At 39.4% G+C, this 25,000-nt stretch overlaps 1 protein-coding gene across 3 annotated transcripts in view; it reads left to right on the top strand.

Annotated features, from left to right (window-relative positions):
• Positions 1 to 25,000, top strand: part of xrcc4 (X-ray repair complementing defective repair in Chinese hamster cells 4) — a 377,465-nt gene that overhangs the window by 111,278 nt on the left and 241,187 nt on the right. For all 3 annotated transcript variants that reach the window (XM_048592213.1, XM_048592222.1, XM_048592219.1), the window contains exon 4: positions 20,337 to 20,503. In XM_048592213.1, the coding sequence (XP_048448170.1) occupies positions 20,337 to 20,503 (167 nt within the window). The remainder of the gene's footprint in view (positions 1 to 20,336; positions 20,504 to 25,000) is intronic.

Below are 25,000 nucleotides of genomic sequence, written 5' to 3'. Positions count from 1 at the left end.
ACTCGTTGGAGTTTGTTCTGGCTATTCTCTTACTCAAGTAAAAAGACAGAGTCGTTTTAAAGGAAGGAAATTGATAGAATTGAGAAAGAAAGTGAAATAAGAAAAAGAGTAGAGAGAGGAGAGGTATGTTAAGCCAAGTGATTAAGATGTCTGGCTTATATGGACAGTATTCCATTAACCTACAAACAATGCAATTATGAAAATGCTTTTGAAAAGAAAGCATTTTTTAAAAATTTATTCAATCACGTGATATGAGCATTGCTGGCAAACGCAGGATTTGTTACCAAGCCTAATTCCCCAGCGAAGTTGTGGTGAACTCAGCTTCTTGAACCACTCAAGTAATCCTGACTAAAGTACTCCCCAGTGCTGTCAGGTTTGGAGTTCTGGCATTTTGACCCAGTGATGAAGCAATGGCAATATATTTCCAACTCAGTACTGTAGCTTTGAGAAATTGATATCTTTATATCCTTGACTCACATACGTGTTAGAGATTGCGGGTTGAGAGCGGTAGTCCATGAAGCCTTGGCAAGTTGCTGCAGCGCATCTTGCATCTTTATAATAGGGTTAAGTCACTATAGTTGCAGAGGACCACGGGGCTGCTCTGTCATACAGTGGGATGACTGTTGGTAAATTTAATCTGAGGGTCACCATGCCTCAGGCGAGATTGAGAAGGAGGAACCTTCACCGTGACCTCAGCCAGTTCTATTGGCATCACTCTGCATCACAAACTAACCGTCCAACCAACTGAGCTGTCTTTCACAAACTCAGGAAGTCCCAAAGTTGGAATGAATGGAACACTTTACAATAGAAAATGTCGCATCTAATTTGATATGCGATGTGATAATGGCCAGATATTTTTTATTAAATGATGTTGGTTGAGTGATAAATATTAGCCAGTCAATTGGGAAAATTCCCCTGCTGTTTGAAATAGTGCCATGAGAGTTTTTATGACCACCTCAGAAAACAGCTGGTTCCTTCGTTCTGCCTATCACCTTCTGCTTTTTTCTGTACTGGAGTGTCAACCTCGATTTTGCACTCAAGTCTCAGGAGTGGAACATGACCCCATAATCTTCTGTCTTCAAGATTAAGTGCAACCAAAGAAGCACAGTTAACAGTGATATCGTTGAAACCACTTCTCTCCAACAAAAACAATCCCACCCCCCACCTCAACATGCACACCTATTAAGGATCTAATTATTTAACAGGTTCCCTCTCCTCTGGCCTATTTGCCATGGAGGTAGGCCAGCCATTCTACTCCTGGCTGTATTCTGATCTCACAGTTTGCACCTGATCGATGTCTGAGTAGAACTGACTCCCCGACCATGGTGTAGTATTACAATCAGCACCTGGAGCAGAGAACATGCAATTAACACTTGCTTCACTGGCCGGCAGCCAGAATTTTTTTTGTTTCTTGGTAAAGTACTTCATATTGACAGTGATCTTTTTAACATTTTGCCATCTTGCGAAGGCACTTATTTTTAAATTAACATGTAAGCATTTTACAATAAAAATAAAGCGATTCGGTGAATGTGGATGATTAATGAATATTTAAGATCAGTTTTAAGATTTGATTTAGTTTTTAATGTTACAGCATGTGTACAATGGATCTTTCAGAACCAGCTTTCAGTTCTGTTTTTTTTCCAAATACGTAAATGAAACACAACATTTTAATTACTTGGTGGGCAAGGATACTGGTTTGTCATAATGGTGGTCACAGATTTGGCTAATCTTCTATTAGCTAATTTTAGATTGATGGCCTGTAAGCATATTGACACCTGGACTCTGTCAGCCAAGTCAGGACTGTGAACGCCTTGTAGCATCTTGTCGACTGCTGTACTCTGGCTCATAGCACACCCCTAGACGTCATGGTTCCTCTACAAAACTTCCCCTAGAGACAGCAATGGCATCACTTAGGAAAACATTCACATTCTCAAAAACACAGAGTAATTGATTAGAAAAATAAAAGCCTATAATGTTTTCCAGACCAGCTGTTTTTGTGAACAATTGTGTCTCTGTGTTGTAACAGTACTAAATGTTAGCAGTATTGCTGAACGATGCCAATTTTGCTCACTGTATGGTAATGCCACATTTTGTTAGTAAGTTTAGGTAATATATTTCTGTATGATTAAAACTACTATTCCATGCAAGGCACAATACAAATACATTAATGTTGGCATTATGGGAAGTTCACAGTTGTAGAGAACAGGTTTTCTCCCAATATTCTGCATCGGTGAGTCTCGGCTGCAATCGAGGAGATACTGAAAGAAGTCCAGACGCTCTCCCATTGGAAATATAGACTAAACCAGAAGGCAGTTCTTTGCCAGCTCAATAACTTCACTGGAAGAAAACTAGGAGCAATTTGATTTCCAGCATTGTCAGCGCAGGAATAATATTTTGGGAAAAGACGAGTGATAAAGGAATAGGAGAAGAATATATAAGTGAAAATCAAGCCACAAAAATGTACCATCTGCAAGTTATTAATAACAGCATTGATACTTTTGTATTACGGAAATATGTAAATCTAACTTTGTTCACTTTGACCCATTATTTTCCTTTCTTTTATTGTGCAGTGATAGAACTCTATGTGGGAAGATGGTATACAGCACCATTCTAGGATCGTAGTACTGTATAGCAATTCTGCCTTCCCCAACCCCCAGGTGCACCAAAAATCAATTCAAAATTCAGCTTGTCGGGTTAAAATATGGAATCCGATGTTGACTGCTGGATAGAATGATCTATAACCTCCTTCTAAACCGGGCAGTTAATTATTTTCCAAATAAACCTGGGACTGCTCAGCACAGTATTGATGAAGTGTGGACTCCAGCATTAGAGATAACAATTAACAATGCTGTTAAAGATTCTACTGGATAAAACTATTTGTTTTACTTCCAGGTATTCTTTCAAAGGTCATGTCAAAGCACAGAGCAAATATTTTTATTTAACAAGATGCAATGAAAAAAACCCAATAAGTTGTTTTACTTTGGCCAATTTTTGATTTTATTTATCCATGAGATTGCTGGCAGGGCCACCCTTTTTTGGCCATCATTACATGTCCTTGTGAAGATGGTGGTGAGCTGCCTTCATGAACCACTGTAGTCTATTTTGGTACAGATAGATCCATAATATCATTAGGAGGAAAGTTCCATGATTTTGACCAGAAACACTGAAGGAATGGTGATGTGTTTCCATGTCAGGATGGTGAATGACTCGGAAGGGAGCTGGCAATGTTCCCATGAATCTTCTGATCTTGTGCCAATAGATTGTGGTGGTCTTTGATTTGGAAGGTGCTATCTGAGGAGCCTTGGTGACTTTCTTGTGAGGTATCTTGGAAATGGTACACATTACTGCTTCTGAGCATTGCTTGTGGACGGAGGGAGTATTTGTAAATGTATTCAAGTCAAGCAGTCGTCTTTCCCTGGGTGCTGTCAAGCTTCTTGAGTTTTGTTAGAGTTGCATTTATCTATCTTATCACACTCCTGATTTATGCCTTGCAGATGGTGGGCAGGCTTTGTAGTCATTTGCACCTCAACACTGGAATTCAGCTCTTTTATGCATGTTCAACCGAAGGCAGGAACTGAATGGCCCTGGCAGAAACCAAACTGGACATCACTGAGCAGATTATTGCGAAGTAAGTGCTGCTTGATAGCACTGTTGATGTAATGTGATGACTCAAACTGCACATAAACTCCAATCGTGGCCAAACTACTGTCTTATATAGTTTCAGCAATACATCCTTGTTTTTATATTCAATACTTTGCCCAGTGAACATAAGAATCTCATTTGCCGCCTTTACCACCTTATCTAACAGTGCTGCCGTCTTTAGAGACCGATGGGTGTACACTCCAAAGTTTCTCACTTTCTCTACCCCTTTTTAATGCATTTCAGTTTATTGTGTATTCCCTTGTTTTGTTTCTCCTCATCGAAAGCACAAATCTCACCTTTCCAGTTTGAATTCCATTTGCCACATATCTTCCCACTCAACCAAACCATTGCTATCATCGTACAGTTGACAACCAATCTCTTCAAAATCAACTACCCAACCAGTCTTTGAGTCATCTGTCTAATTTTGCAATTATTCCTCCCCCATTTAAGTCTAAATCATTTTTAAAAAAGACTGCAAGAGATCCAGCACTGAACCATGTGAAAGACCTCAGGATCCTCAACCCTTGCATTTTTTTGAATAAGTCACTCTCACACTGCCTCTGGAATTCAGCTTTCTTTTAATTCATTCACGGGCTGAGGCCATAACTGGCTAGGTCAGCGTTTATTGCCCATCCCTAATTGCCCAGAAGGCAGTTCAGAGTCAACCACGTTGTTGTGAGTCTGGAGTCACGTGTAGGCCAGACCAGGTAAGGATGGAAGTTTCCTTCCCTAAAGGACATTAGTGAACCATATGGACTTTTTCCAACAATCAACAATGGATTCATGGTCATCATTAGACTCTTAATTCCAGATATTTATTGAATTCAAATTCCACCATCTGCCTTGGTGGGATTTGAAACTGGGTTCCTAGAACATTACCTGGGACTCTGGAATAACAGGCCCGTGATAATACCACTACGCTATTGCCTCCCCTTTTGCTCATGTTTGAACCAAAGCTGTAGTGAGGTCAGGAGATGAACAGCCCTGGGAGAACCCAAACTTGGTGTCACTGAGCAGGTGATTGCTAAGCTAGTGCTGCTTAATAGATAATAACACCTTTTATCACTTTACTGATGATCGAGAGTAGACTGATGGAATGATAATTCTCTGGGTTGGGTTTGTCCTGTTTTTTGTGTACAGAACACACTTGGGCAATTTTCCATGCTGTCGGGTAGATGCCACTGATGTATCTGAACTGGAACAACTTGGCTAGGGGAGCGGCAAATTTTGGAGCACGTGTCTTCAGTACTATTGCTGACATGTCATCAGGGCCCAGAGTCTTGCATTATTCAGTGCCTCCGACCATTTCAGAGGATCGTGAGTCTTCGGAATTTCCTTCCTCAGAAAGCAGTGAATGCAGAATTTAAAATTTTCTTTTAAGGCCAAGGTAGATAGATTCTTGATTACCAAGGGGATGATAGATAATCAGAGGGATGAAGTTGAAGTTAAATTCAGATCAGCCATGATGTTATTGAATAGTGGACCGTGCTCCAAGGGCTGAATGGCTTCCTTTTGTTCCTTGTTTGTAATTTACTCATTGATGTCATGCAGATTGAATTAAATTGGCTGAAGACTGGCATCTGTGATGATAAGGACTTCTGGGGGAATTCAAGCAGTGGGTCCCAATGTTACACCACAGAGTACTGTTTTATCTCTTCATTAATGACTTTATCTCTTCATTTTTAAGAAACCTTCAGCAATAGCTTGTAAGAAACAAACCTTTAATTTGTTTAAACAAAAGCTTAACTGCTGCTCTACTGCGCAAAAACATAAATAAAAAAAAACAAACTAAATGAGCTCTATTGATTCACAGTTCACTGACCACCATAGTGGCTGTGGTAGTTATTCTTTCTCTGTTTAAGCCTTTTCAGATGTGATAGCAATTAAAATGCTAAATGTGCATAAAAAATACATTTGTTTCAGCAGTTGGGAAAACATTTCGCTGATGAAACTCTGTAAGCTGACAATGTTACATCTACAGATGATCTGTTTAAACTACTGGTCAAATGGGGAATCTCTACATTGCAACCACAACTTTCCTGCCAAATTCTCTAACTATTAGCATAAAATTTGAGAGCATAAAGGAATCACAACTGTTTTTCAAATTTCAGTTGTCAATATTTTACATTGTGTTGTTTACATTTATTTGTGCGTGAATTATCATTATTTTTGTCTATTCACTTGTGGGACATATCTGGGCTGGTGTTTATTGCCCATTCTTAGTTGCCCTTGAGAAAGTGGTGAGTTGCTTCTTGAATCGCTGCAGTACGTGCACTGTAGGTTGATACTAAATTCCCTTGGGGAGGAATTTCTGGGGTTTTGACCCAACAACAGTGAAGGTACAATGATATATTTCCAAGTCACAATGGGGTTCATAGTTCCATAGAAAGTAAAATCACAGGTAGACGGGATAGTGAAGAAGGTGTTTGGTACATTTGCCTTTATTGGTCAGTGCATTGAGTATAGGAGTTGGGAGGTCATGTTGTGGCTGTACAGGACATTGGTTAGGCCATTTTTGAAATACTGCGTGGAATTCTGGTCTTCCTGCTATGGGAAGGCTGTTGTGAAACTTGAAATGGTTCAGAAAAGATTTACAAGGATGTTGCCAGGGTTGGAGGATTTGACCTAAAGGGAGAGGCTGAATAGGCTGGGACTATTTTCTCTGGAGCATCAGAGGCTGAGGGGTGATCTTCTAGAGGGTCTAAAATCATGTGGGGCATAGATAGGGTGAATAACCAAGGTCTTTTCCCCAGGCTAGGGAAGTCCAAAACTAGAGGGCATAGGTTTAAGGAGAGAGGGGAAAGATTTGGAAGAGGTCTAAGGGGAAATATTTTCACTCAGAGGGTGATATGTATATGGAATGAGCTGCCACAGGAAGTGTTGGAGGCTGGTACAATTACAACATTTAAAAGGCATTTGGATGGCTATATGAATAGGAAGGATTCAGAGGATATGGGCCAAATACTGGCAAATGGGACTAGATTAATTTAGGATATCTGGTCATTATGGACGAGTTGGACTGAAGGGTCTGTTTGCATTCGGTACTGCTCTATGACTCTATGACTTTATGTGAGTAGATTGGAAATGAACTTGCAGGTTCTGGTGTTGTCATGTATCTGCTGTCCTTGTTCTTCTAGATGAAAGTGGTCATATGTTTGGAAGGTGCTTTTTGAGGATCTTTGGTGAATACCCACAGTGCAACTTCTAAATACCACACACTAGTGCTACTGAGTCTCAGTGGTGGAGAGAGTGAATGCTTGTTGATGTGGTTCCACTAAAGCGGGCTGCTTTGTCTGGAAGGTGTCAAGGTTCTTGTGTGGTTGGAGCTGTACCCATCCAGGCAAAGGGGGAGTATCCTACCATACTCCTGACTTGAGTCTTGTAGATGGTGGACAGGCTTTGAGGAGTCAGGAGTGAGTTACTCACCACAGTATTCCTAGCTTCTAACCTGCTGTTGAACCCACTGTATTTATATGGCAATTCCAGTTGCCTTTCTGATTAATGGTAACCCTAAAGACATTAAATTGATAATAGGTAATACCCATTCAGTGTCGTGAGTGGTGGTTAGTTGTCTGTTATTGGAAATGGTCATTGCATGCCATTTCTGTGGTGCGAATGTTACTTGACAGTTGTCAGCCCAAGCCTGGATATTATCCAGATCTTGTTGCAATTGAACATGGACTTTTTCAGTATCTGAGGAGTCATGCATGGTGTTGAACATTGTGCAATTATTGGCAAACATCCCCACTTCTGACCTTATGATAGAGAGAAGGTCATTGATGAAGCAGCTAAAGCTGGTGGGCCTAGAACACTGCCCTGAGGAACTCCTGAGGAGATGTCCTGGAGCTGAGATGACTGACCTCCAACAACCATGACCATCTTCCTATGTGTCAGGTATGACTCCAACCAGTGGAGAGTCTGACCCAGGATACCCATTGATTCCAGTTTTGCTAGGGCTCCTTGATGCCACATGGTCGATTGTAACTTTGATGTTAAGGGCCGTCACTCTCCTCTCACCTCTGGGATTCACCTCTTTTGTCCATGTTTGAACCAAGACTGTAATGAAGTCAGGAGCGAAGTAGCCCTGGTGGAACCCAAACAGGTGTCACTGAGCGGGTTATTTCTGAGCAGGTGCTGTTTGATGGCACTGTTGATGACACCTTCCATCACTTTACTGATGATCAAGATTAGACTAATGGGCGGTAATTAGCCAGATTGAATTTGTCCTGCGTTTTTTTGTCCTGGGCAATTTTCCACATTGTTGGGTACATGCCAGTGTTGGAACTACACTGGAAGAGCTTGGCTAGGGAGCAACAAGTTCTGGAGCACAAGTCTTCAGTGATGTTGCCAGAATGTTGTCAAGGCTCATAGTCTTGTCAGTATCCGGTGTCTCCATCTGTTTTTTTGATATCACGTGAAGTGAATCAAATTGACTGAGGACTGGTATGTGTGATACTGAGGACCACTGGAGGAAGACGAGATGGATCATCCACTCGGCACTTCTGGCTGCAAAAGCTTCAGCCTTAGCTTTTGCATGGGTATGCTGGGCTCTTCCATCATTGAGACTAGCTCAAAGAGTTAAATGTGCTAGCACTCCTCATAGTTGATGCCTGGACAAACAATAGGAACATTTTTAATTGGTAGAGCAAACTCTAAGATTAGTGATAAGGGAATATGCATGTACCAGAGATTTTTTTCCTGTCTATCAAAATTGGAAAACATTTGCATAGAACTTGCACTTAGGATACCAAAATCTGAGGTAGATTGATGATTGGACATCATCTTGGAAAGGTGTTGTTTTCTCCACTACGCTTTCTTGTAATTCTTATTCTTTCTTTGCAAATTAAATTGTTATTTTGGCACCAAATTCCAAGTTTATTAATATTTTAAAGCCTGAAAGTATTCCACTTTCAGGAGCATGTCATCTTGGTTAAGTACATTTCTCTAATTCTGCTTAATATTCATTCTCAAAAATATATGAGAAAAATAATTTTGCTGGTCTTGTTACAGAAAGCTTGAATATTTTACAAGTGGGATGTAGATTCTGGTATTCTTATGCGTTCTAAGATTTGGAAAAAATGTCAAATATTGTGTACAGTAAAAATTTGAATGGTATACTCGGCACAGTTTGTAATATCAGTCAAGGATACAGGTTATTTTGCCCTCAAGATTGCTGTCTTGGTACTTGAGTTGTGATGTTAACTGCATATAATGTGAGTAAAAGTATCTATCTCTGATTTATCTCATAGTATTTTGTCATTCATTTGTTTCTGGATCATTGTGAAGTAAGTGCTTTCTTTGTATAGCTCAATGCAATATGAGTGACAAAAACTTGCTTCCTCCACTTAAATGCTCTTGTATGATTACGAGTGCTATTTTTGATTATACTATAACTGAATCTGTTTTGTGTTTCTGATAACAACAATTTGTGTTGTTTTAACTTCTCTTTCCCCATTTCTTTTTTGCTGTGATTCAGCATCTTTGATATCTGCTCGTGTGTGTCGTGGAACATGCCAAACTGTGGAACCAAACTTTAGTTTTCACTGGTAGGTCCCCAAACAAATATCTTTTTGACCATTTCTCTGTGCTGAGACCTGCACTAAGCTAAATCCACCCCACTCCACCAGTCATATATATACCCTTTTGATTTGTGTTTTCCCCTCTCCTCTCCATCATCGATGGTAATCACCTTCAGCTATCTCAGCATTAATGCTGGACCTCTGTGCCTTAAACAACTCTGAAGTGCAACTATTAACTCACTTTTGGAATCCTTTATCCTTATCTGTAAATTTGCTCTTTGCCAAAACCTGTTCTTCCATTGTTTATCATTAGCATCATTTAAGTACAAGTTGTTTTCTTTTAGTTCTGTTTTAATCCTATTTTATGATGATTTCTATCAATGTAATACCTGATACAAATATAGTCAAAATTGGGAATGCCAGGAAAAAGACAGTTATATGCTTTGCATTATTTCATTTTAAGTAGACATATATTCGTGAATTTAAAAATGTCTGCTCATGATGACAGTGCTAGGATTAATCTTTGAAAGCACTTGAAATTTGTTAGAAGTTTAAAATGTTTATATTTAACTCAATACCTTCCCATAAATTAACTACCAATTCTGGTTTCTGTGTAAGAGCATGTTTTACATGATATACAATGCCCTTCCTCCCTGACAGCACTCTATCTATAATGCTAATCCTTAAGTTCTTTACTTCAAATGTTTCTTTACTTTCCTGCTTTCCTAAAAATCATGATCTGTTTGTTTTCAATTCATTTAGTGTTTCTGCCGTGCTGGTAATTATGGCTCACTCTGGGTTTCCTTTAAAAGTGCTGGGGGCCTTCGTGCACGATTGCATCATTAACTTCATCCTCTTCTTTTAGGTGCTGATTCAGTGTCTCAGCTACGTCCTGTGCCTCTACAAGAAGAATTTATCTTTTTGTCCCTAATTGGCTCCACCATTTGTTTGACTATTCTTTTTACTTGTTATATATTTATAAAAGATTGTTGTATTACGTATATGTACTCATTTTTTTCCACTTGTTCTGTTCTTCATTTTTAAATTCCTACTCAGTTGTCTGTCCTGTTTGATTTCTTCTGTATCAGAAATTTGTCATGTACCCACTTTTCCAGTTTTGTATCTATTTCCTTTATCATTTAAGGAGCCCTAATGTTGGATGTCTTATCCTTCCTCTGCTTCAAATGTGCTTAGTTTGCACCAAACTATTTATGTATTGAAGAGCTGGTAGTGCTCATTTACTATTTTCTTGGTTAATCTCTGCTAGTGTATAAATCCCTTCTCTAATTTTTGAAATTATCTCTCTTCCAGTTGGACATTTTCACGTTTGACTTTCCTTTGTCCCTTTCTGTAGCAATTACACAGATGTTCTCACACTCCATTTGTTACACTTCAATTCCTCAGAACTTGATCCAGAACTCCTACCTTCCCTATCTTAGGTTACAAGCATACTGATTAAGAAAGTTCTGGTATGTGTATTTTAGGAATTCTTTATTCTCCTTACCTTTTACAGTGCATTTTCTTCAGTCTGTGTTATGATAATTGAATTCCCCTTTCATTGTTAGTGTTAATTATTTTTAGATTTCTTGGAAATTTGTTCCCTATCCCCATATGTGGGGATCTGTCATAAACTTCCAATAATGCAGCATCTCATTTTCTGAACCTTACTTTCTAACCAAGTAGATTCAATCTTTAAAACCTCCATTATATGATCCCATAGGTAGAACAGCATAGTCAGTATTGATCAATACTGCCAAATTCTAGAAGAGGGTATCTAACCATCTACTGATATTCAATAGTGTTAGCATTGCTGAATCCCCCATTATTAGCATCCTTGGGGGTTACCAATGACCAGAAACGTAACTGGACAATCACATAAAAACTGTGGCTGCAAGAACAGATCAGAGGCTGTGATTCCAGTGAGTAACTCGCCTCCTGATTCCCCAAAGAATATCCAGTATCTACAAGGCACATGTCAGGAGTAATGGTTTACTTCCACTCTCTGGTGCTTGCAGTGTAACAAAACTCGTGAAGCTTGATGCTATCCAGAACAAAGAAGCCCATCTGTGGCCTTAGTCATTCAATCCTCTACCAATTACATACAGTGGTAGCATTGTGTATGCACTTCAGCAACTCACCTGGGCTCTTACAACAGCTCTTCCAAACCTGTAATGTTTACCTGGAAGGACAAAGATTGAATGTGTCTGAAAGCAGAACCATCTGCGAGTTCACCAGAAAGCCACACACTAGCCTTACTTGGAACTGCAGTACTGTTCCTTCACTATCACTAGGTCAACATACTAGAATTCTTTTCCTAATAACACGGTGGGTTAACCTGCACTATGTGCCTTTAATGTGGTTCAAGAAGGCAGCTCACTGACTACATTCTTAATGGCAATTGGGGATAGGCAATAAATGCTAGTCTAGTCAATGAACCCCGCATCCCGTGAATGAATAAATATATATATAAAGCCCATATGGCAAAATGTGCCTATGGCTTATAAACCTCAATTGCAAATCTGGCAACATTTGTGAAGGTTATTTTTTGAAAATCCCCTAGAAGGTTCAATTTGCTTAGCATACAGTTTAAGTCAGATCAAAAATATCCTCCCTGTTGAACATATTGCAAGATGTTTGCATGAACTGCGCAGAGGACAGAATCAAAAAGATAAAAATGGTTTATACTTGACACTTGAGAGATGCCAAAGTTATTTATGACTGATCAACCCCCATTCTGTTGATGTTAAGGTCTTACTTCGTATGAACATTTCCAATTCATTTTCCCTTTTTGGAATATTACTTGAAGTCAAGAACTTGAATATTAAAAAAAAATCCGGAGCAAAGAAAATCCTGTTTCTATACTCTGCAAGTACATACATCAAAACATTACTTTTAAGATTAACTTTTGATCATGTGAATTTTACTATGACTGAGCAAAGAATCAAAAATGAATCAGTAAATGTTTTTGGACCTACACTTTTTTATACTTCACACAAGATGTCAACTTTTTAATTCAACAGACTTTCCAAATTATAATTTTTTTTCTAAAAAAGGGAAAATAAGTTAGAAATGCATAAACAGCGTAATCTAAACAACATCCAGATTTAACTGATAGGTTGCAAGTTATATTTATCTTGTAGGACTGTCTCTTGATATTAGAGATGACTTCCTTCCAGTCTACACCATTGGGTTCTGAGATGGCTGATAAGTCCAGTGCATCTTCCGCCAGATGCGGAGAAGTTGGTACTTGATGGGTCAAACCATTGTTTGGTTTGTTTGCTTTCTCCAACACTTTAATTTCACCTCTGTGATCTTTAAGATGAAGACTCTTGATATATTTCTCAAATAAACCTTGTCTAACTTGAGCTGGTCATAATCCAGGAACTCCTATATGTTCATAAGGGTATTTAATCTCTTCAGGTATGCTTAAGAACATCCCTAAACTATTTCTGCTGACCTCCTGGGAATCATCTACCACAACCAAGCTTCAGTGGAACAGTTGCTTTAAGAGTCAAAGGTCAGCATGTCCTGCCCAGTAAAGCTGGTTCTGAGTGACTAGTAATCAATGATTGTTGCCTTCCTTGCCATCAGATTTGGAGAATGTTCCAAAGGCACGTTTTGCAATACTTTGCTGATGCTTTACAGTTGTCTGCTGAAGTAGAGTGTGGGGCTCACTGCTGACTAATAATCCATGACCTTAGAGATACTGGTCCTTAAGAACTCCTTTCCTCAGTCAGCCAAAGGCTGAGCTGTCATGTTGGAGGCAATAAAAATTTTTTAACATCTGAGTCTGCCTTTGTTAAGAGGAACCTGCAAAGATGTAGAAAATCATCCCTATTTTCCCTAATTTTGCCACTGATCTTAATTGATTAGGAAGTTATAGAGTCATAGAGTAGTAAAGCATGGAAATAGACCTTTCAGTCTAACTAGTCCATACTGGCCATGTTCCCAAATTAAACTAGTCTGACCGGTCTTCATTTGGCCCATATCCCTCCAAATGTTTCCTATTCATGTACTTATCCAAATGTCTTTTAAAAGTTGTAACTGCACCTGCATCTATAACTTCCTCGAGCAGTTCATTCCACATGCTAACCACTCTCTGTATAACAAAATTACCCTCCATATCCTTTTAATTCTTTCTCCTGTCACCTTAAAAATATACCCTCTAGTTTTGAACTTCTACACCTTAGGGGGAAAAAAAAACATTGATATTTATCTTGTCTGTGCCCATCATGATTTTACAAACTCCTATAAAGTCACCCCTCAACCTCCTATGCTCCAGTGAAAAATGTCCCAGCCTATCCAGCCTATTTTTGTAACTCAAACTCTCCATTCCTGGTAACAGCCTGGTAAATCTTTTCTGAACCTTTCCAGTTTAATAATATCCTTCCTGTATCAGGGCGACCAGACAGAACACAATATTGCAGAAGAAGCCTCGCCAATATCCTGTACAACCTCAACACGACATCCCAAATCCTATACTCAAAGGTGTGAGAAATGAAAGCAAGCATGCTAAATGCCTTCTTAACCATCCTGTATATCTGTGATGCAAACTTCAAAGAATTACATACCTGAACTCCTAGGTCTCTCTGTTCAACAACACTATCTAGGGCCCTATCATTAATTGTATAAGTCCTGCCCTTGTTGTTTTACCACAGTGCAATACCTCACATTTATCCAAATTAGCTCCATCTGCCACTCCTCAGCCCTTTGGGCCAATTAATCAAGTTCTTAGGTGAACTTTTTCACTGTCCACCATACTACTAATTTTGTTGTCAACTGCAAACTTGCTAACCATGCCTCCTTTTTTTTGTTTTGTTGGGGAGCTGATTGGAAGAGGGCATTAGTTTTTCGGGGTACTGAGCAAGTAACATTCATACTGCAGAAGTGTCAGGCAATGACCATTTACATCCTGTCACCAATGCATTTTACAATGAGTGTTCTGCCTGATGTTGATACTGCAAGTTCCCGTAAGCTTTACTGCCAAAAAAAATATTTTTGATGTATTTTAAATGTTGTCAAAAAAGGGAATATTACAGTTTTTGGGGAAATATTTTTAAGTGTTCTTCTGAATTTCCTGTTGTTACCACGACCATAACGGGAAAGAACTTCTCCTCAATACTTGAGGACTGTCCGTCCCACCCCACGTTGTGCCGATTTTTCTCATGGTGATCCCTTTCCTCTCGAAATTGCTTCTGAATAATTCTTTCCATTCCATATTACTTCTGCTTTTCTATCTGGATCGGACAGCTAATCATTTATTTTCAGGGCTGCTCTTTCTGCCTTGCTGAATTACAGTATTCCAGACCACCATGCAGTGTTCACATTCTCCCACAAATAGTTATTCCAGCCAAAAGGAGTCTGTTAGATAAGACTCCCTCTCACCCACACAGATGTTTCCAGCCCTACCACATTTTTACATATATCTGAGGATTGGGTTTTAATGAATCAAACAATCTACGGCCTTGATAAATGACTGATTTTGTTTCTGCTGTTTTGGGAACCAGCAGTTTTTCTAATTAATACTCGTTTTCTTGGGATGTTTATGTTTGTGAAGTAAAGGTCCTTGAATTAAATGTAAACATCTTGTGCAAAGAGTTGTTTAAAAAAAAACTCCTAGTTCAACATTATAGTAAGATCCTCAGTAACTTCTGTTTACTTTTCCAGTTTGAAATCCTATGCTTCATTTGCTGCTCAGATAATTTCCTAGCAATCAGAATAAAAATCTAATGGTGTAATGAATTTGTACTAATGCGTCACCAGTAAGAATACTTGTTATATGTAATACATTTGTATAGAGTTTTCAACAGTTATTTAGATATATGTGCGCTTTCTATAGACAACTGTTTTAGGACTCCAGGTGATATTGTCCATTGTTACTCATTATGATGCTATGTTTGACCTATAAATTTTAATGCAAAGAGTTAGTCTGTTGGAGTTATTTAAAATCTTCTCCATCAGCCTCCTTATATGTTCAAAAGACTATTTTATATATTAAAAACTGTTGGACTGCATATGCTGGAAATCTGAAACATAAACAGAAATTGCTAGAAAATCTCAGCAGGTCTGGCAGCATGGTGGAGAGAAATTAGAATTAATGTTTTGGGTCCGGTGACTCCTCTTTAGATCTGGACCCGAAATGCTAACTCTGATTTCTGTCCTCAGATGCTGCCAGACCTGCTGAGATTTTCCAACAATTTCTGTTTTTGTATTTTACATGTATGTTTTGTCATGTTGCAGGATATCTTACCATACAGTGTAGCAGTCCTGCATTATCTCTCCGGTTCTTACACACTGACTCTCTCTTGGGTTTTTCTGTTTCTGTGTGAATGGTGAGACACCTGTCACTAGGCTACTGCACAACTCATAAGCGCTTGGCACTAAGCTTGCAAAAGTGGCACAGTGGCTCCATGGTTAGCACTGCTAACAGCGTTAGAGTCTTGGGTTCGATTCCACTCTCAGGTGACTGTCTGTGTGGAGTTTGCACATCTCCCTGTGTCTTAGTGGGTTTCCTCCTGGTGCTCTGCTTTCCTCCCACAGTCCAAAGATGTGCAGGTTAGGTGGATCGGCCATGCTAAATTGTCCATAGTGTCCAGGGATATGCAGGCTAGGTTAGCCATGAGATATGTGGAGGTGCAGGAAAAAGTAAGGGGGTGGGTCTCGATGGAATACTCTTTGGAGGCTCTGTGTTGACTCATTGGGCTGAATGGCCTGCTTCCACACTGTAGGGATTCTATGATTCTGTGAATATTTTCGAAAAATTTAACCTGGAACCATGTTTCCCTCTCCTTAGCACAAAACATACATATTAATGTTAGACATTATTCCAAAACACCTTCCTGCAAAAAAATGAAAAAGTATGTTTAAAAGCCATTTTCTATTAGACATCACTATTTCTCTTACTCATACCGATTATACAGATTTTAATTTGGCAGCAGGACTGTATTTACATCAAACAGACAAGGACTGTTCCCAAAATTGGATTCGCCGCAAGTCCATTTTGATCACCTCATTTGATTTCCTCTATGCTTGTTCAATATGGCATCTGCTATGATATTGTGTATTCGTACAGCATGAATATTGTTCAAAGTGTATGGTTATGGCTCTAAACTCCAATGAACCTGTCTCAGATTCTTGGTGTGAAATTTTGCTACTTAGTTTTGAGGATTACCATTCATATAAGTATCAGTCTCTGAAGAGTTGTTGGATTTTTGGACTTCAGAAAGCTTTACAGCCAATGTAAAACTCCAAGTCTCTTCTTACACAGCAGAATATTATAACTGTTACAGAGATAGTAGGAACTGCAGATGCTGCAGAATCTGAGATAACAAGGTGTAGAGCTGGATGAACACTAGGCTCGAAACGTCAGCTTTCCTGCTCCTCTGATGCTGCTTGGCCCGCTGTGTTTATCCAGCTCTACACCTTGTTATCTCAGAATATTGTAACTGACTGGCCATTGGATTCAAATTTTGCATCCTATGTCATTGATACCAACGACAAGTTAAAATAGCTTAGCAGAGTTTGGTACTACTAAAACCAGTATGATAGTCAGTACATCTTTCGAGCAGTCAAAGGTACTGTTAATGTTCCTTTATTGATTCATCTTGCCTTCCTTTAATATGCTTGTTTCGGACATTGCAGAGATCTGTAAGAAACTTCCAATAGAATCTACTTGTGCATATATACCATATAGTTTCTTGTTTTCTCTCAGACACTGGATAATCTGAGAGAGCCTTTATTTTTGCTTCTCCTGGTCCTGCTGGGTCTTGTCCCACAGTATGGTCTGAATAAGTTACTTTTACTTTAGAAAATTTACTTTTTGCCAAGTTTATGACCAAACTGACACTTGGTAGCCAATCAAACAGTTCATTCAAATTGGCTTAGCTTTGAAAATTTGCAAGTCCGTTTTTCATTCTGTAAGGCATGAATGTGCATTGATAAAATATATTTGGGATTACAAATGCTGATATTTCTTTGACATTACCCTTCAATGCAATTGTCCAGTTTTTAGAAACCTTGTTTGTCCAGTTCTCTCAATACAGACTTTTAATTGTGAAACAGAAAAAAAAACCAAAGAATTGTGGATGCTGGAAATCAGAAACAAAAACAGAAATTGTTGGGAAAACTCAGCAGGTCTGGCAGCATCTGTGGAGAGAAAACAGAGTTAATGTTTCGGGTTCAGTGACCCTTCTTCTGATCCAGTTCTGATGAAGGGTCACTGGATCCAAAACGTTAACTCTGTTTTCTCTCCACAGATGCTGCCAGACCTGCTGAGTTTCGAGGGAAATTTCTGCTCTTGCTTTTAGTTGTGGATTTAAATATAAATCCATCTTTGTTGTTACGCCGACTTTGCAATAGTCTAACCATCAACATTGTGGCCTATCTGATTTCAGTACTATTACATTCAGGGAGTTCTTCTAAAAAGCTAGCATCCAAGTTCACCAGGTAATAAGGAACTCATGTTGACTCTGCCTGATTACCTTGAAATTATTAAAGTGCTCTGCTATAAATTCTTTAATAATAGCATTTAACATTTTCCCTCCAGCAGATGTTAATCTAACTGGCTTTTTTAGATTCTTGGTTTCAGTCTACCTCCCTTTTTGAACAAAGTTGATACATCTGCTAACTACTAATCTAAATAGACATTCCCCGAATTGGGAGTTTTTGAAAGTTGAAACCAATGCATCAACTATCTCACTAGCCACTTCTCAGGATGAAATCCATCAAGGATTGAACACTTATTAGCCCACAGCTCAAACAATTTATTCAGTACCACTTCTCTGTTGATTGTAATTTTCCTCAGTTCCTACTTCCCTCACATACCCTGATTTGTGGCTGCTTTTGGGATGTTCTTTGAAACATCTATAGTGAAAGCTGATACAAAATACCTGTTCAGTTCATCTGCCATTCTTTATTTTCCATTTTAAATTTTCCAAACTTACTTTCTGCAGGACTAATGCTCATAATCTTTTCTATTTTCAATATTTATATGGACTGTCACTACATGTTTTTGTATTTCTGGCAAATTTCTCTATGCTCTATTTTTTTCTTTTTTTCATTATTCATTGCTGTATTTTATATTACTTCCAATTTTCTAACCCACCATCTGTCTTTACACAATTATATGCTTTTTCTTTAAGTTTGATGCTGTCTTTGACCTTTCTGGCTAAAGATGGGTGGTGTGCTTGTTCGTTGAAATTTGAGTTCCCTAAACTCTGTTTTCATCATCTGTGTAGGATTTCTTACTGTGAAGTTCAGAACTCCTGCATCCACTCTCTAGCGCACACACATACTGACTAAGTGATACCCTCCTGGATTGTTCTGTTTATCCTGGGACCTCGTTCCTTAAACAAAAGCACAATTCTTTCCATTCTCATTTTTTTAATGTAATAAACTATGACCCCATCTCTTCATTTCAAGGGTTGTAAAACCTTATTAGAATCTGAGTAAACAGACAGACCTCTAAACTTCTTGGCAACAAGCTGACCAGAGCAACTTTAAGAAATTAAACTAAATCAATGTCTCCCTCTTTTTAACACAGAGAACAAAATATTAATGCAACTTATTCCTAGCAATGTATTGAATACATTAGAATCTCTTGGATTTTTAACTTTTTTATTGTATTCCCATTTGCTCACAGTACTTAGGATTGATTAAATGAATTGACATTTCATTAAGTAGTAGGTGAAGCATTAACGGTGGCAATGCTGTTGCAGAAAATGTATCACAAAATTATTTGTCGTTCATTTTTTGTAAATTTGTGACCAGAAACAGTTACGTAGCCATTTTAACTGTTATTAATAGAACTTGGGGAGATGCTTTGAAGATTCTTCCTCCACATGACTTCCCATAGAGCCATAATAAGTTTGCTATGTGCCAAACGTGAAGCTCTTTTAGGAGTGTTTTGGAATGTGCTTCTGCTCATCTCCACTTATCAAGTCAGGTATTTTTGGATAGTTCCACAGCTCACTACCTGACAGTCATAATTAGATGTGAGACCACCATGTGTCACTCAGTAGCTCAAGTCTGGTTGAACTAATGACACCATTTTCTCTCTCACAGCATTCAGTGTTTTGATTAAATCTTTATGTTCTGACCAGGTATTGTGCCATTTAATGTTTTATTTTCCGTTAAATATTGATAAGTTATCTGCTGTTGCATTTTTGATCAAATATTGAAAAGCTTTCTACAAAATGTATTCTTCACTAACCATTTAGACATTTTGTTTCTATTTTGAATTGCAAGTATATCTGCCTTGTAGATGTTATGTTTTATGTTATGAAAGTGGTAAATTTTGTGGATGGAGAAATAATGTTCAGTATTGGAAAGTTATCTGAAATTTGCAGTTCTCACTATTATCACTGCATAAATAATCCAGCCAGCTGTGTCAAGCAATTGATATGATATGATTTGCATTTACCACAAATTATTGACGGATTTATGTGGCTGTTCTTTTAGCTTCGCACAAATGGAAACATGAGCATTCGGAGCAGGAGTAGGCAACTCAGGCCTTCGAGCCTGCTCCACCATTTAATATGATCATTGCATCTCATCTCAGCCTCAACTCCATTTTCCCCCCTGCTTGCCATAACCTTTCAACCCATTCATAATTAAAAATCTGTCTACCTCCTCCTTCAATTTCGTCAATACCCAGGCATCCACCTGAGATTTTTCCTCATGGGGAAATCCAGAATGAGAGGTCATGATTTTAGGATAAGTTGGAGCAGACTTAAAACAGAGATGAAGAGAAATTATTGCTCTCAAAGGGTTGTAAATCTGTGACATTTCCTGCCAATGTGTTTATCCTGGACATATGGTGCATTCATGATTTCCCACAGTCCACAGGCTGTACGTTCCACTTGGCCAAGCTGCCCTGGCATATTCTAACTTTGCATTTTCCATTGCTGTCCACACACATTTTTATACTTAAATGTTATTGCTTAAGGAAACTTCTGCCCATAATGTTTGTGTGGTCCTAGATAGAATAAAGTGCTTTGCTGCAACAATATCAACTGGCCCTTCCAGCATTAGCAATTTGATGGACGAGGTAAACGTTCCAATTGATGCTACTTGAGGGGAAATCTGCTGCTCCAGCAAGTTCTGGGCCAGATTTGAGGTTTGGCAAATCAGTGCTTTTGATTTACATTTTGGCATTTGCATTTTGTTTCTGTCCAGTTTAAACTTGGCTCTGTGGAATTGCGAAAAGTCTCAGACTCAACAGAAGTCATTAAAGGACTCATCGATTATGTATTGCATTGCAACAGAGAACTCCAAGACAAAAATGAACACTTGCAGCAAGAAAATGAGAGACTGTTGTGCGATCGTAATTACAGCTTGAAAGAGTAAGTTACAATCTAAAGATCTCTGCAATTAGTGTTTATGTACGATTTTCCTTGTGAATAAAATTTTCAACAAATTTCTGACCTTTCTCAGTTACAATTTTCAGAAACGAGCAGCTTAGCAAGCTTTGCATGGTCAGAAAGGAGAAATCTCATCTGGAGTGAGACACAGCCCAAATGAGTGTATAGTTTGGGGACTTTGGAGCAGTGTGAGAATTTGGTGCGGAGGCAAAGAGGTGCTTTTTGCTTGGTCTTTTGCTCCAGAGTTTGCAAGGTCTTTTTATTGTGGTTTGTAGTGACCACATCTGTAGCAAATGTTGGGTCCTGGAGGAACTCTAACTTGGTGTTGATGAACTGGAGTCTGGAGTCACATCAGGGAGGGGGAAGAATTGCCTTGATGCTGTGTTTCAGGAGGCAATCACACCTGTTTCATTGGCGACCTTGAATTTGATCAGTGGTGAGGGACAGGAGGGTGTGACTATGAGCAAGGCAGGTAGAGGGATCTAGGAGCCTGAGAAAGGGGAGAAAAGAGAAATGTAATTGTAATTGAGGATAGTATAGTCAGTGGCTTAGACACTGTTCTCTGTGACCAAATTTGACAGTCCCAACGGCTGCATTGTCTACATGTGTCTGGGTTCAGGAAATCTCATCTGGGCTGCAGAGGAACTTGGACTGGTTCTGGTGGGGGTGGGGGTGGGGGTGGTGGGGCAGGGAGGGGTATAGTGGCAGGAAGCATACAATGTGGTGAGAATTAGTGGGAAACCAGAGGATTGTGAAGTCATTAAAAACCAGCAAAGGACAACTTAAAAATACAGTAAGGGAGGAAAAGATACAATATAAGGGTAAACTGGCTAGTAATATAAAACAAGATTTCAGTTTTTTTTAGGTACATTAATGGTAAGACAGAGACAAGAGTGGACGTTAAACCGTTGGAAAATGAGGCTGACGTTGTAGTAATGGGGCAAAGAAATGGCAGAGAAACTGAATAGGTACTTTGCACCAGTCATCACAGTGGAAGCACCAGTAGCATACTGGAATTTCAAAAGAGTAAGGGGCCAGAGGTGAGTGTAGTGGCCATCATTAAGGGGAAGATGCTGGAGAAGCTGAAAAGTCTGAAGGCAGATAAGTCACTCAGACTAGATGGACTACACCCCAGAGCTCTGAAGGCTGAGGAGATTGAAGAGGCATTGGTGGCGACCTTTCAGGAATCGCTGGAGTCAGGAAGGGTACTAGAGGACTGGAAAGCGGCTAATGTAACACCACTGTTTAAAAGGGAGTGAGGCAGAAAACGGGAAACTCTAGGTCAGTTAACCTGACACCAGTTGTTGGTAAGATTTTAGGGTCCATTATGTCAGATGAGATTACAGAGTACCTGGAAAAATCTGACTGAGACAGCTTGACTTTGCCAAGGGGATGTCATGCCTGACAAATCTTTTAGAATTCTTTGAGAAGGTAACAAACAAGTTAGACAAAAGCAAGCTAGTGGACGTGATCCGTTTGAATTTCCTGAAGGCCTTTGACAAGATGTCATATGCTAAATAAGATAACAGTCCTTGGTGTTAAGGGCACTGGCATGGACAGAGAATTGGCTGGCTAGCGGATGGCAGAGAGTAGGTTTAAAGGGGTCTTTTTCAGGATGGCAGTCAGCGACTGGTGGAGTTTGCAAGGGTCAGTGTTGGGACCACAACTATTTGCATTGTACATTAATGACCTGGAGAAAGGAACTGAGAGAGTTGTTGATAGGTTTATGGATGACACAAATTTAGAAGCTGGGTCAGGTGGTGTTGAGGAAACAGGGAGGCTGCAGAAGGGCTTGGACAGGCTAGAAGAATGGCAAAGAAATAGCAGATGGAATACAATGTGGGAAATTATGAGGTTGTGCACTTTGAAAGAAGAATAGATGTGTAGACTGTTTTCTAATTGGGAAAAAAACTTTGGAAATCTGAAGCATAAAGGGACTTAGGAGTCTGAGTTCATGATTCTCCTAAGGTTAATATGCAAGTTTTGTTGGCAGTTAAGACGGTACATGCAATGTTAGAATTCATTTCAAGATGGCTAGAATAGTCATACGCATCTGTGAGCAGTTTGGGCCCCATATTTAAAGAAGGATGTGCTGGTCTTGGATTGATTGATTTATTGTCATGTATACCGGAGTACAGTGACAGACTTTATTTACGAGCAGTATAGACATTTCATAGTAAGCAAGGATGAACAGATAAAAGGTTGTAAAAATCATAGAGGCATACAGGTTACATTGCACAGGGTGAGTGCTAGGCAAGATTAACTTTAGCAAGATTAGCATTATTTGAGGGTAGACAGTCCATTTATCAGTCTAATAACAGCCAGGAAGAAGCTGTTCCTGAACCTGTTAGTGCATGTATTCAGGCTTCTGTATCTTCTGCTTGACGGAAGAGGTTGTATGAGATCATTACCAGGATGTGATGGGTCTTTGATGATGTTGGCAGCCTTTCTGCTTTGTAAATGCATCCATGGATGGAAGTTGGCTTCCATGATGGTCTGGGTTATGCACACAACCTTCTGTAGTTTCTTATGGTCCTGGGCAGAGCAGTTGCCATACCAGGCCATTATGCACCTGCACAATATGCTTTCAGTGGTGCATCTGTAGAAGTTGGTGCGGGACCTTATGGACATGCTAAATTTCCTGAGCCGCCTGAGGTAGAAGAGGCATTGTTGTACCTTCTTGACTGTCGCATCTACGTGGGAAGTCCAAGACAGTTTGTCAGTTATCGTCACTCCGAGGAATTTGACGCTCTTGGCCCTCTCAACCTCAGTTCCGTTGATGTAGCTGGAGGCGTGTTCTCCTCCTTTCTTTCTGAAGTCAATGATCAGTTCTCTAATTTTGCCGATGTTGAGTGTTAAAAAGCGGAGCTCGACCCCATCTGGTAACTAAAACTGAAACACCCAGAGAAGCTCGCCTCACCTCATAATCTGTTAAAGGAAATGGGAAAAGTGGTATAATCAGTTTCTCACCCCCACAATCTGTTATAAAGGAGAGGCTAAATGAAATGAGCTCCTGGCAGTCGTTCTATCATCAACAAGTAACTATTTATCTAACTCTAACAGTGAACAAATTAACAGAACTACTAACAAACCGAACAATTTCCACTTAACTACTAATTATTCCAGAACAAAACAAAATTCTAATGGTATGGTGTTCCAATTGATGCAAGTCCCACTTGTATAAACTAAATTAATAAAAAATATAAATTAAAGCTTAATCTCTTGAAATAACAGCCAGGATAAATCTTCCGGAATGTTCTTTGCCTTCTCCGCTGTTCTTCAGTTAGGAACGCCTTCCTCCGTTGAATTCTTGTGTCAGGAATATTAGCTAAGAGTGCTCTAGTACCTTTATTTAGATGGTGCTTACTCTGAGATCTTAGAGATTTCTGTGAGAGCCAGTGATTTTTTCTTTCTTTAGAGCTGATGGCTGTTGAGAGCTATTCTCTTAACAGATGGCAGTTTGCTTTCATCCCGGTTTTCAAATGCCCTCTTCTTTTGTACCCTGATGACCTAGTAATTTCTTACAATCGGATTAGTCCGAGGTTGTCAAAGTCATCAGATTCAAATTTACCTGGGCTTTGGTATCTAGGACCTCATTTAAATTACTTGGCTAAATTCAAAAACCTGTGGTCTCAGTAAAAATGCTGCTTTGCCTGCGAACAGTATAGCCTTTTGATAAAATATTTCAATTTCAAGAACTGTCTATGCATCTGCTGCTGCCTGCAGACTTTTTAAAAATCTAGCCCAAAAGAACACACCTTTTAAAGGGACCACGCACTTGCCCCCTCTATCATTTTAGAAAACAATTCTAATTCCCTGTCTTCCGATCCACAATTACTATACCAACTTAGCAACATTGAGAGAGGTTGTTCTCATTGCATGACTTCACTAAGTCCTCTATTTTCCTTCTGTATTTTAACTCGTTATTGTTAGATATCTGTCCTACTACGTGATGTCATCAGCGAACTTGTGAATGGTGTTCATTCAGAATTTGGCAGCACAGTCATGGATGTACAGGATGTACAGCAAGGGTCTGAGGACGCATCCTTAGGAGGGGCTCCAGTGTTGAGTGTTATTGTGGAGGAGGTGCAGTTACCCATCCTCACTGATTGTGGTCTGTGGGTCAGAAAGCTGAGGATCCAGTTGCAGAGGATGGAGCCAAGACCAAGGTCTCGGAGTTTTGAGATCAGTCTGGAGGGATAATGGTGTTTAAGGCAGAGCTGTAGTCAATGATCAGGAGTCTGACGTAGCTGTCTTGTTGTCCAGATGTTCCAGGGATGCTTGTAGGGCTAGGGATATGGCGTCTCCCTGTGGATCTGTTACATCAGTAGGCAAATTGTAGGGGATTGAGGCAGGTTGGGAGACTGAAGTTGATGTGGGCCATGACCATCGAAGCACTTCATGATTATTGAGGTCAGAGCTATTGGGCAGTAGTCATTAAGGCACATTGCATGTGCTTTCTTAGGTATAGGGATGATG

This window comes from Rhincodon typus, chromosome 3, assembly GCF_021869965.1.
Source record: "Rhincodon typus isolate 14 chromosome 3, sRhiTyp1.1, whole genome shotgun sequence".
Classification (NCBI taxonomy): Eukaryota; Metazoa; Chordata; class Chondrichthyes; order Orectolobiformes; family Rhincodontidae; genus Rhincodon; species Rhincodon typus.
This window is presented reverse-complemented; position numbering and strand designations above follow the sequence as displayed.